Here is a 13,278-nt window from a genome sequence, read left to right on the forward strand (position 1 = left end):
GTAACTTTAGTGTCAGCATGGGGGGACCAGGACAGGTTGTCGGTGATCTGGACACCTAAAAACTTGAAGCTCTCGACCCCTTCTACTTCAAACCCGTTGACGTAGACAGGGGCACGTTCTCCTTTACGCTTCCTGAAGTCGATGACAATTTCCTTTCTTTTGTTGACATTGAGGGAGAGATTATAGTTGCCACACCAGTTCACCAGATTCTCGATCTCATTCTTGTACTCTGTCTTGTCATCGTTTGAGATCCAATCCACTATGGTGGTGCTGCCAACAAGCTTGAAAATGGAGTTGGAGGGGAATTTGGCCGCACAGAGGTGTACAAGGGGTATAGTAGGGGCTGAGAACACAGCCTTGTGTTTATTATTTCACAAGTAGGCTTACATTAACACTGCAATGAAGTTACTGTGAAAACCCCCTGATCACCACACTCTGGTGCCTGTTTGGGGTGCACTGAGGGAGAATTTAGCATGGCCAATCCACCTCACTGTGGGAGGAAACTGGAGCACCTGGAGGAAGCCCACACAGACACGGGGAGAACGTGCAGACTCCACACAGACAGTGACCCAAGTCGGGAATTGAATCCAGGTCCCTGGTTTTTGGGGGGGGGTGGGGTTGGGGGGAGAACGGGGAGAGGAACAGATTTCAAACTGATACAAGGAGGAGTTAATTCATTCAAAGGGCAGTGTGGAATTCTCCAGCCCAGAGAGCAATGGATTCAGAACTCTGAAACCTAAGACGTTAGCTATGTTTTTAATTGTCTGCAGAGCTCTCGTGCCTTACCGTCACATCCCAGGGCCGGAAGAGGAACTGCCGGTTAAGGTTGGATTTCTCGATAGTGTCCATGTCAGTGACGGTCAGCTCACCCCCCTCTCCGCACGCCAGGCCAATCATGGCAAAATTCTTCAACAACTCACAGCCAATGGCACCGGAACCAACCTACGCACAGACACAGAGGGACTGATTACCGCGCGTGCGCGCACACACAGACCGGGGCCACCGCGCGCCCGCACACACACAGACCGTGGCCACCGCTCACGCACACACACAGACTGTGTCTGCATGGTCTCCCACACTACGAGAACGGATGAATGAACATCTCTCGACAATCATCAGGCAAGACTGTTCCCTTCCTGTTGGCGAACACTTCAGTGGTCACGGGCATTCAGCCTCTGACCTTCAGGTAAGCATTCTCCAAGGCGGCCTTCACGACACACGACAGCGCAGAGTCACTGAGCAGAGACTGATAGCCAAGTTCCTCACACGAGGACGGCCTCAACCGGGATCTTGGATTCATGTCACACTATCTGTAACCCCCGTGACTTGCCTGGGTTTGCGAAACCTCACTTGCTGTCCTGTCTGGAGACAATACACATCTCTTTAACCTGTGATCAGTGCTCCTTCCACTCACATTGTCAGCCTCTTTAAGACTTGAACAGCAGGTTAGGTGTAAAGATTCACATTCTAATCAGTAATCTGTAAACTGTCTGTGCTTTATATGCTCTGTCTGAGGCCAGGACTCTCCATTCACCTGAGGAAGAGGGAAACCTCGAAAGCTAGTGAGTTTACGATCAAATAAATCGGTTGGACTTAAACCTGGTGTTGTCAGACTTTTTACTAGTATTGAGGAAGCAGGGGGGCTGCAGAAGGACTTGGACAGGTTAGGAGAGTGGGCAAAAAAGGGGCAGATGGAATACAATGTGGAAAAGTGTGAGGTTCTGCACTTTGGAAGGAGGAATGGAGACAGAGACTATTTTCTAAATGGGAAAATGCTCAGGAAATCAGAATCACAAAGGGACTCAGGAATCATTGTTCAAGATTCTTTTAAGGTTAACGTGCAGGTTCAGTTGGCAGTTAGAAAGGCAAATGCAATGTTAGCGTTCATGTCGAGAGGGTTAGAATACAGGAACAGGGATGGACTCCTGAGGCTGTATAAGGCTCTGGGTCAGACCCCATTTGGAGAATTGAGAGCAGTTTTAGGCCCCGTATCTAAGGAAGGATGTGCCGGCCTTGGAAAGGATCTAGAGGAGGTTCACGAGAATGATCCCTGGAATGAAGAGCTTGTCGTGTGAGGAATGGGTTGAAGATTCTGGGTCTGTACTCGTTGGGAGTTTAGAAGGATGAGGGGGGGATCTTATTGAAATTTACAGGATACTGCAAGGTCTGGATAGAGTGGACATGGAGAGGATGTTTCCACCAGTAGGAAAAACTAGAACCAGAGAGGGCACAACCTCAGGCTAAAGGGACGATCCTTTAAAACAGATGAGGAGGAATTTCTTCAGCCAGAGAGTGGGGAATGTGTGGAACTCTTTGCCGCAGAGGAGGCCAGGTCACTGAGTGTCTTTAAGACAGAGATACATAGGTTCTTGATTAATAAGGGGATCAGGGGTTATGGGGAAAAGGCAGGAGAATGGGGATGAGAAAAATATCAGCCATGATTGAATGGTGGAGCAGACTCAATGGGCCGAGTGGCCTCATTCTGCTCCTATGTCTTATGGTCTTATAACCAGAGATCAGTCATTGGAGGGAGGTGGTGGCCTTCCCCAGTGGAGGGACAAGGCCACATGCCAACCCTCCTTCCCTGGCACACACTCACTTACCAGAAAATACTTCAGCCTGGCCAGTCTCTCCTGCATTGCAAGGCCAAACACTGCAATCTGCCCATCGTAACGACAATTCCTCTGTGGGGAGAGAAAAAGGCAGTTGGTCAACCCAGAATTTTCCAGACACAGCAGGCGGGGAGGGAGAGAGAGAGGGGGAAAGCTGCTTGATTTGTCCGAAAGCCACGAGGTTCTCTGGGAACCACATCCACAGAGAACACGGGAATAAACCTCGGGAGTTTACTGTTCCTGCAGTATCAATGACCTGGCCATGGGACACTGCCAAAGTCACTATCGAATGCAGGGTACCCGCAGTGCGTCAGTGCAGTCACAGTGGGAATTCCACTTTCAGCTGCCCCCATCATTACCACCCTCATGACACCCGCCCTCTTCTGTGTACCATCCTGGGACAGCAACAACCCTTGGCAAACACATCCCCCCACACCCTTCAGTAACCCGGATCACAAGTTAGAGTTAGAATCAGAATCCCACTGAATCTGCACAAACCACAATCCCATCCAGGCCCTAATCCCGTAACCCAATGCATTTACCCTGCTAATCGCCTGACACTAAGGTCAATTTAGCACGGCCAATCCACCTAATCCGCACATCTTTGGACTGTGGGAGGAAAACAGAGAACCCAGAGGAAACCCATGCAGACACGGAGAACGTGCAAACTCCACACAGACAGCGACCCAAGCCGGGCATCGAACCCGGGTCCCTGGTGCTGTGAGGCAGCAGCGCTAACCACTGTGCTGCCATGTCAACCCTTCTCGACTCCTCACTAGGAATGATCACAGACCACCCCCCACCCCCCCGTACTCCGTGATGGGTACAGAGCTGGCAGTGTAGCTGTGGGACTTACGAAGCTGCAGGTTTCAGCAGTGAGCGAGCCATCCTCCTCCTCGGGTAAGCACTCCACTGCATCGAAGTACATCCACTGCATGATGGGCGTGAATTTACCAGTACAAGACTGCAACAGGAAGGAAAAGGTCAGTCAGCACAGGGTCAGAGGGCACAACCTCCCAGGTGAGGGGGAATAATCCTCAATTCACCATGGGGCACACTCTCCAAAGAGTCATGGACTCAGTCTTACAGCACAGAGGGAGGGGCCCTTCGGCCCATTGTACACGTGCCAGCCATCCAGCACCTATCCCATTCTCCAGCGCTTGCTCCGTAGCCATGTATACTGTAACGTTTCGAGTTCATCTCAATGTTGTGAGGGTTCCTGCCTCTCCCACCCTCCCAGGCAGCGAGTTCCAGTCTCCCACCCTTCTGGGTGCAAAAAGATTTTCTTCAAACCCCTTACCTTATTAAGACGGCTCACAACACCAGATTGAAGTCCAGCAGGTTTATTTAGAAACACGAGCTTTTGGAGCGCTGCCCACTCACCTGACGAAGGAAAGCTCGTGATTCTAAATAAATCAGTTGGATTTTAACCTAGTGGTGAGAGACTTCTTACTGTGCCCACCCCAGTCCAACACCTGCATCTTCACATCATCCCTTACCTTAAATCTATGCCCCTGATACCACTACAACCAACTCACCAACCTGTCCTGGTCCCCCCCCATGCTGACACTATAGTTACGAAAGCCCCAGCAACACTTCTACTTTCTCAGGAGATTAAGGAAATTTGGCATGTCCACTACGACTCTCATCAACTTTTACAGATGCCCCATAGAAAGCATTCTTTCTGGTTGTATCACAGCTCGGTCTGGGCTCCTGCTCTGCCCAAGACTGCAAGGAACTACAAAAGATTGTGAATGTAGCCCAATCGATCACACAAACCAACCTCTCATCCACTGACTGCCTACACTTCCCGCTGCCTCAGAAAAGCAGCCGGTATAATTAAGGATCCCATGCACCCCGGACATTCTCTCTTCCACCTTCTTCCATCAGGAAAAAGATACAAAAGTCTGAAGTCACGTACTGACCGACTCAAGAACAGCTTCTTCCCTGCTGCTGTCAGACTTTTGAATGGACCTACCTCACATTATGTTGATCTTTTTCTACACCCTCGCTGTGACTGTAACACTACATTCTGCACTCTCTCCTTTCCTTCTCTATGAGCGGTATGCTTTGTCTGTATAGCGTGGAAGAAACAATACTTTTCACCATATGTTAATACATGTAATAATAATAAATCAAATCAAATAGTGTGAAAAATATCTCTGTATCTACACTGTGTCCCTCATCATTCTGTACACCTCGATCAGGTGCCCCCTCAGCCTTCTCTGCTTTCAGCAGAACAACTTCTGCATCCTCTGGTGAATCTCCTCCGCACCCCCTCCAGTGTGATCACATCCTCCCTATTATGTGGTGACCAGAGCTGCACACATACTCCAGCTGTGGCCTCACCAGTGTTTTATACAGCTCCAACATAACCTCCCTGCTCTTACATTCGATGCCTCGGCTGATATAGCATCCCCTGTGCTTTCTGAACCAGTTTATTCCTGTCCTGCTGCCTGCAGCGATCTATGGGGACTTATCCCAACGTCTCTCTGGCCCCCTGTCCTTGTGCCTACTGTTCACTGCATATTGCTTTGCCTTGCTAGTCTTCTCAAAACGCAAACATTCAGACGTGACCAGGAACTGTGGGTGCAGTCACCTGGAGAATCTGCAGCCAGCCCAGGGTTAATCCATGAGGTCAACGCCCTTCCCCTCATCGGAGGCACCCCATAACCCAACACTGACCCGTGTATGCGTCACCCTCGCACCTCCTGGCCTTGATCATCAGACCCGCCTCTCCAAGTGGCAGACACGAGGTGGGGGTTGAGGGGAGAGAAACTGGACAGTACCTTCAACACTTCTTGTGCTGCCACTCCTCCGATGAAGGCACTGATGGGTGCCAGGTCTCCGGCTGCCACGTACGAGAGCTTCCGGATTAGCCCCTCGTCCAGCTTCTCCAGCCGGGTGCTCGCACAGGCCTTCTCATTCACACCCCTAGTGAGGTTCACCAGCTCGTCAGCATCCTCCTGCAGAGGGGGAGAGAGAGAGAGAGAGAGAGAGAGAGACAGGGCAGAGGGAGAGAGAGAGAGAGAAAGGGGGAGGGGGAGAGAGAGAGAGAGAGAGAGAGAGAGAGAGAGAGAGAGAGACACACACACGGGACACAGTGGGGGAGAGAGAGAGAGAGAGACGGGGCAGAGGGAGAGAGAGAAAGGGAGAAAGAAAGAGAGAGAGAGAGACAGGACACGGGGAGAAAGAGAGAGAAAGAGACGGGGCAGAGGGGGAGAGAGAGAGAAAGAGAAAAAAGAAAAAGACGAGGCAGAGAGAGAGAGAGAGAGACGGGGCAGAGTAAGAGAGAGAAAGGGAGAGAGAGAGAGACAGAGACAGGACACAGGGGGAGAGAGAGAGAAAAAGAAAAAGACGGGGCGGGGAGAGAGAGAGAGAGAGACGGGACACGGGGAGAAAGAGAGAGAAAGAGACGAGACAGAGAGAGAGAGAAAAAGAAAAAGACGGGGCAGAGAGAGAGAGAGAGACAGGGCAGAGGGAGAGAGAGAAAGGGAGAGAGAGACGGGACACGGGGAGAAAGAGACGGGGCAGAGGGGAGAGAGAAAGAAAAAGACAGGGCAGAGGAAAGAGAGAGAGAGAGACGGGGCAGAGGGAGAGAGAGAAAGAGACGGGGCAGAGGGAGAGAGAGAGAGACAGACACACGTGGCAGAGAGAGATGGTGGGAGGAGAAGGAGGACAGACAGGGCCGAGAGAGACAGAGTCACATCTGGAACTGGCGTCCTCCCCCCCTCCAACCTCCCCACGCTTGGGCCTTGCTCTCTGCTTATCCCCCCACCTAGCCCTCCCATCTCTGAAATCACCCCCCACCTCGCTTCACCCACTAACCCCCACACCCTCTCTAGTCACCCACCTCCTCTACCCACAGCCATACACACACTCCCCTCCCGCTTTTGATGGTGGGGTGCCTCTTTGAATTTTTTTTTTTAAAATCTCACTCTCTGCATTCAAAGCAGCGTTGGTATTTTTTCCACTGATGCTGGGCTGTCTGCTTAGAAGTCCTATTATTGCTGCTTCAATGGTTTAAATGGGGTTGTGTTTATTTTTACTCTGGGCCTCGGATACATTCTGGGATTATTTTTACGATCCTGAATCATTGGAGGAAGAACGATGGACAGGTCAGCTGGCTGGGGTTCTTTCACTGTCGGGTTGCTAGCTGCTGCTTTACTTTAGGAAGTGTCTGGATGTCAGACTGACAAGCAGTGTTTCTCTCTCTTCCTGGTATATAGATTCTGCTGGCTAGTTGGAAGGTCTTCTAGCCTTCCCTTCTCTTGCAGTGGTTCGCTGGCTGAAAGCTCGAGGCTGGAAATGGCATTATCTCTACCACAAGGGCTGCTGGAAGTTACAAGCCTGGGAATTTTCAATTCTCCAACCAAAGAACTAAGTTCCAGCATCATGTGACCATTTTGTGTGTTAAACCTGTGGCAGGGGAAGTTTGGTTGGTTGGTATTATGGTTAATATTATGGGTTTTTTTTCCTGGTCTATAATTGGTAAAAGCTATTGCTATATGTTAACTATGTTCTTAGATAAACTTTGATAAAAGCTCCCTAGTGGAACATTGGAAACATCTTTGAGTGAAACATCTCATGCTCACCCTAGCCAAACTTAAACTGTTAAACTTATGATCCAGGCAGACTTCATAAAACACTTTGGAGTTTCTGACCTGACGTGCTACACCCCTGCCCAATCTCCCTTATCACCGTCCCCCACTCTCTCTGCCCGCCTCTCCCCACCAGCCCCCAACTCTCCTTCTGCTTGCCTCCCAGCCCCCACTTACTACCCGCCATCACTGCTCCTTCTATACCCCCCCCCCCATCTCTCTCACCACCCCAGCTCCCACCCCTCCCTCTGGCCTCCAACCCACCTCCTCTGCCTCATCCTGCCTCTCCCCCAAATCCTGCTTCCTCACCCTTGCCTCACAGTGCAGAAGAGGCTCTTTGGCCCATCAAGTTTGCACCAACATATTACAAACATCTATAAGATATAGGAATAGAATGAGGCCACTCGGCCCATCGAGTCTGCTCCCCCATTCAATCATGGCTGATATTTTTCTCATCCCCATTCTCCTGCCTTTTCCCCATAACCCCTGATCCCCTTATTAATCAGGAACCTATCTATCTCTGTCTTAAAGACACTCAGTGACCCGGCCTCCACAGCCTCCTCTGCGGCAAAGAGTTCCACAGATTCCCCACTCTCTGAGTGAAGAAATTCCTCCTCATCTCTGTTTTAAAGGATCGTCCCTTTTCCCTGAGGTTGTGCCCTCTGGTTCTAGTTTTTCCTACTGGTGGAAACATCCTCTCCACGTCCACTGTATCCAGGCCTGGCAGTATCCTGTAAGTTTCAATAAAATCCCCCCCCTTCATTCTTCTCAACTCCAATGAGCTCAGACCCAGAGTCCTCAACTGTTCCTCATACGACAAACTCTTCACTCCAGGAATTCCCACCCAATCCCATTTGCCAGTAGGTGGTTCATAGCCCTGAATGTTATGACGTGCCAAGTGCTTTTTAAAGGATGAGGCATCCACCACCCTCCCAGGCAGTGCTTTCCAGGCCCCTGTACCCGTGCCATCTCCCCCCCCCCAACCCAACAAATAGACATGCCCTCACACTCCCCGATTCCTGCCCCTTTCCCTCCCCACCTCTCCACCCCCATCACCCAACCCTCCTGCTCCTCTTCCCTACCTACACTCAGGAGGCGATGGTCTAGTGGGATTATCACCACATTTTTACTCCAGAAACTCAGTGAATGTTCTGGGGACCCGGGTTCCAATCCCACCACGGCAGATGGTGGAATTTGAATTCAATAAAAAATATCTGTAATTAAGAATCTACTGATGGCCCATTGTCAGAAAAACCCATCTGGTTCCTTTAGGGAAGGAAATCTGCCGTCCTTACCCCGGTCTGGCCTACATGTGACTCCAGAGCCACAGCAATGTGGGTGACTCTCAACTGCCCCTCCGAGGCGCAACTAGGGATGGGCAATAAATACTGGCCCAGCCAGTGACGCCCAGGTCCCAGGGGTGAAGGTAAAAAAACAACCCCCTCCCATAACAGCCCCTTCACTCTTGCTGTACACCTCTCTGCTGTGTCCACGCTCACGCTCTCCCTCTGCTTCCACTCCCACCTCCGTACCTGATTCCTGGGTCTGGGCAGGTGGCCGTTTTTCTTCACAAACTCGTGCAGTGCCTGGAAGGCCAGGTGAAGCTGTTGGGGATTCTCGAACTTGGCGAAGTCGGTGGCCACTATGTCTGGTTCAGCCAGCGATGCTTTCAAGGATTTCTGTGGAGGTGGGGTGACGGAGACAGAAAGAGAAAGTCTCAGGTTAGCTATGTCCATCAGCTGGAAACACTGTGATCAAACGCCACGGGGAATAAACACAGCCCTTTATTCATTGTGGGACATGGGCGTTGCTGGCTAGGCCAGTATTTGTTGCCCATCTCCAGCTGCCCCTTGAGAAGGTGGTGGGGAGCTGCCTTCCTGAATCACTGCAGTCCCTGTGCTGTGGGTTGACCCACAATGCTGTTAGGGAGGGAATTCCGGGATTTTGACCCGGCCACTGCGAAGAAACAGTGGTACGTTTCCAAGTCAGAATGGTGAGTGGCTTAGAGAGGAACTTGCACGTGGTGATGTTCCCATTTATCTGCTGCCTTTGTCCTTCTAGATGGTAGAGGTGGTGGGTTTGGAAGGTGCTGCCTAAGCAGCCTCGGTGAGTCGCTGCAGTGCATCTTGTAGATGGTACACACGGCTGTCACTGAGCATCGGTGGTGGAGGGACTGAACGTTTGTGGATGTGGTGCCAATCGAGCGGGGCTGCTTTGTCCTGGATGGTGTCGAGCTTCTCGAGTGTTGTTGGAGCTGCACCCATCCAGGCAAGTGGAGAGTATCCCATCACACTCCTGACTTGTGTCCTTGTAGATGGCAGACAGGCTTTGGGGGGAGTCAGGAGCTGAGTTACTCTCCACAGGATTCCCAGCCTCTGACCTGCTCTGGTAGTCACTGTGTTTATGTGGCAAGTCCTGTTCAGTTTCTGCTCAATGGTAACTCCAAGGATGTTGATAGTGGAGGATTCAGTGATGGTAATCCTCAGGATGTTGATAGTGGGGGGATTCAGTGATGGTAACACCATTCAATGTTATGGGGCAGTGGTTCGAGTGCCTCTTATTGGAGATGGTCATTACCTGGCACTGTGTGGGGTGAACGTTACTGCCATTTGTCAGCCCGAGCCTGGATACTGTCCGGATCTTGCTGCGTTTGGACACGGACTGTTTCAGTATCTGAGGAGTGGCCAATGGTGTTAAACATTGCACAATCAGCGAACACCCCCACATCTGACCTTCATACTTACAAAGCGCAGCTTCTTGGCCATCTTGACCTGAGTGACGATCCCTCCGCGGATGTAGTCAGAGAACGCTGAGGTGTCGCAGATGCTGAAAGTGTACGGACCTGCGACAGGAGAGAGGGTGAGTGAGTGAGAGTCACACAGCACAGATCGACAGGAGTCTGGAAGAATGGAGTGTGATCACACTGGGGGTTGGGATCTGAAATTCTGAGCGGGGTTTTGACAGGGTCGATGTGTGCAGGCTGTTACAGTCTCCAGATAAGGAGATGACCATTTTGGACTGAGACGAGGAGAAATTTCTTCAGGGGGAGCGGGATCAGGCAAGAAAATGGAGTTGACAACAGACTTGAGAGAGGCTGAATGGCCTCCTGTTCCTGTGTAACAGGAGTGGGGGGGGGCTGAATGGCCTCCTCCTGTTCCTGTATAACCAGCTCAAGAGGGGCTGAATGGCCTCCTCCTGTTCCTCCAACACTCAGTGTCACTGCCAAGCAGCATCCCCTCACTCACTGAGCCAAGAGCAGCAGACACACTGACCTAACACTTTGATCTCCACTGGATCACAGTTGTTGAGTTCGCTCATGCCTTGGATTTCCGTGAACACCACAAAGTCGCCGCTTTCGAAGCCATGCCGTGCCTCGTCCAGGCAGGTCACCACCCCGGGGTTGTCCTGAAAGTTAAAGCGGTGGTCAGTGTCAGCTCAGGTTGGGTTTGAGGGGGAGGGGCAGGTCAGTGCAGTGAGAGGCAGCGCGACACAGCACTCACCTTGGTGATCATGGAGATCATGGCGCTCAGTGGCTGCTCCCCGTTCATGTCCAGCACAATCATCTCAGGGCCAAAGTCACAGAAGAGCTGCCTGCGGGGGTGGGGGCAGGGAGACAGACAGACAGACTGTTTAGTGACAGGGGAACCACACCAACTCCCATGGCAACGCCTCACCAAGTACCACAGAATTAAACCCCTGCATCCAACACAATGCCATCCCAACTGGACAATGAATCTGGTTTGAATTCAGCAGGGATCAGCGCTGCCTCAGTGCCGCCTCAGTGCCAGGGACCCGGATTCAATTCCCATCTTGGGTCACTGTCTGTGCGGAGTCTGCACATTCTCCCCGTGTCTGCGTGGGTTTCCTCCAGGTGCTCTGGTTTCCTCCCACATTCTGAAAGACGTGCTGGTTAGGGTGTATTGGCCGTGCTAAATTCTCCCTCAGTGTAACCCGAACAGGAGTGTGGTGACTCGGGGATTTTCACAGTAACTTCATTGCAGTGTTAATGTAAGCCTACTTAGGACACCAAGAAACATTACCAGGATTTGGAGGGGGGAGTGGGAGTGGAGAGAGAATCCGATTGGAATATAAAATTATGACAGGCCATTCGGCCCATTAACAATGCACTGACCCCAATTCCACCCAGATCCTATCCCTGAGTCTCCAAATATTTACTCCGCTAATCCCCCTGACTCTAAGGGGCAATTTAGCACGGCCAAGCCACCTAACCTGCACATCTTTGGACTGAGGGAGGAAATTGGAGGACTTGGGGTAAATCCACGCACAGGAAGAACGTGCAGACTCGGCAAGAAGGCAGCAATCAATGCCCCCCAAGCATTCAGGCAGAACTCCTGCAAAATCAGCGATAATGGACTGGACACTGTGTCCAGAGGTGACAGCCCCAAACAGCCAGCGTTCCCGGGAAGACGGGAAAACACTGACGCTCTCTCTTGCAGTATTGAAGACACTGACCGGGAGCAGTCTGCTACCAGAACGGCGTCTTGCTTTTGTTGCCCCGCGATTCTCCCCTGACATCCCACACTCACCCAAACAGCCCCTTGGTGTCTGCAATGATGAACTTGATTCCTTTGCCGTGGCAGAACTCCCCGAGCCTCAGCTGCTCATCTAGGCTGGAGTTGGTGAGCACGACCACCTTCATAGGGAGAAAGAGGGGAAGGGGAGGGAGGCGGGGAAGGGGAAGGGGAGGGAGGCGGGGAAGGGGAAGGGGAGGGAGGCGGGGAAGGGGAAGGGGAGGGAGGCGGGGAAGGGGAAGGGGAGGGAGGCGGGGAAGGGGAAGGGGAGGCGGGGAAGGGGAAGGGGAGGGAGGCGGGGAAGGGGAAGGGGAGGGAGGCGGGGAAGGGGAAGGGGAGGGAGGCGGGGAAGGGGAAGGGGAGGCGGGGAAGGGGAAGGAGGCGGGGAGAGGAGAGGGAGGTGGGGAGAGAGAGAGGGAAGAACAAGGATTAGTGTTTGGCTCTGCGCACCTTTCACATTGGCCCAAAGGAGAGGGTGGTGTTGGGTGGGTTGCCTCACCAGGACCCAGCCCACCCAGCACAGCAGCAGGGGACGGAGGGAGAGGCAGCTAGCTGTGTGGCAGTGAGAAGAGCGGGGATGTTGCCTCTGTGTTCCCCACTCTGAAAGCCCACGTTCCCATTCCTGATGCCCACCTCCCCATACCTGGAACTGCTGTACAAACTCCTCTGTCAAATCCCCGGTGTAGGCAGTCACTGGCACGTAGGTGTTGAGCTCTGCTAGCCTGGGCTGTGACACCTCAGCTCTGTTCTTTGAGAGGTCAGCCTCACTGAGGTAGAACTGTCAGGGGGGCAAGCAGAAACAACACAAGTTAGTTCCAAGACCAAACAGCTCCCAATCACAATGTATTAAACCTGTCCCTGCAGATCACACCCCCTTGCACAACCTCCCACCCCACCAGGTCACCATTACAGAGCAGATGCATGTAGCAAGGTTGGCAGAGTGGTTAGCACTGCTGACTCTCAACACCAGAGACCAAGGTTCAATTCCTGGCTTGGCTCACTGTCTATGCAGAGTCTGCACATACTCCCCATGTCTACGGGATTTCCTCTGGGTGCTCCGGTTTCCTCCCACAGTCCAAAAGATGTGCTGGTTAGGGGTATTGGCCATGTTAAATTGACCCTTAGTGTGCAAACGTAGAAGATGGAGGAGGCAGCCATTCAGCCCTTCGAGCCTGCTCCGCCATTCATTACCATCATGGCTGATTGTCCAACTCAACAGCCTAATCCTGCTTTCTCCCCATAACCTTTGATCCTATTCACCCCAATAGATATGCAGGTTAGGTGGATTGGCCATGCTAAATTGCCCGAGTGTCCAAAGACATGCAGGTTAGGGGAGGGAACAATTCTGTTGAGGTGAATATCGTTAAAACCCAATAGTCTTCCTCATTACAGCGGGAGTTACCAGTACTGGGCTTAGCTCAGCAAAGCCAGCTGTGGCCTAGGGGTGTAGATGACGGAATAGTGAAGCACAAACCTGAAGCCATGCTGTGGACCACCCGGAACTTGTCCATGGATAGGCATTCCTCAAGCCTG

At 52.1% G+C, this 13,278-nt stretch overlaps 1 protein-coding gene and 1 non-coding gene across 3 annotated transcripts in view; both read right to left on the reverse strand.

Moving 5' to 3' along the window:
* uba1 (ubiquitin-like modifier activating enzyme 1) overlaps window positions 1–13,278 on the reverse strand; it is a 42,551-nt gene that overhangs the window by 16,686 nt on the left and 12,587 nt on the right. For both annotated transcript variants that reach the window (XM_080184710.1, XM_080184709.1), the window contains exons 5-14: window positions 12,389–12,523; window positions 11,761–11,867; window positions 10,714–10,804; window positions 10,486–10,618; window positions 9,958–10,055; window positions 8,746–8,892; window positions 5,402–5,578; window positions 3,469–3,576; window positions 2,604–2,684; window positions 787–942 (exon numbers count right to left, since the gene is read on the reverse strand). In XM_080184710.1, the coding sequence (XP_080040836.1) occupies window positions 787–942; window positions 2,604–2,684; window positions 3,469–3,576; window positions 5,402–5,578; window positions 8,746–8,892; window positions 9,958–10,055; window positions 10,486–10,618; window positions 10,714–10,804; window positions 11,761–11,867; window positions 12,389–12,523 (1,233 nt within the window). The remainder of the gene's footprint in view (window positions 1–786; window positions 943–2,603; window positions 2,685–3,468; window positions 3,577–5,401; window positions 5,579–8,745; window positions 8,893–9,957; window positions 10,056–10,485; window positions 10,619–10,713; window positions 10,805–11,760; window positions 11,868–12,388; window positions 12,524–13,278) is intronic.
* LOC145340262 (small nucleolar RNA SNORA71) lies at window positions 2,777–2,909 on the reverse strand. The gene has a single exon (XR_013886223.1). It is a non-coding gene; the product is annotated as a small nucleolar RNA SNORA71 (small nucleolar RNA).

This window comes from Carcharhinus amblyrhynchos, unplaced genomic scaffold (assembly GCF_965287045.1).
Source record: "Carcharhinus amblyrhynchos unplaced genomic scaffold, sCarAmb.v2.hapA scaffold_884, whole genome shotgun sequence".
Classification (NCBI taxonomy): domain Eukaryota; kingdom Metazoa; phylum Chordata; class Chondrichthyes; order Carcharhiniformes; family Carcharhinidae; genus Carcharhinus; species Carcharhinus amblyrhynchos.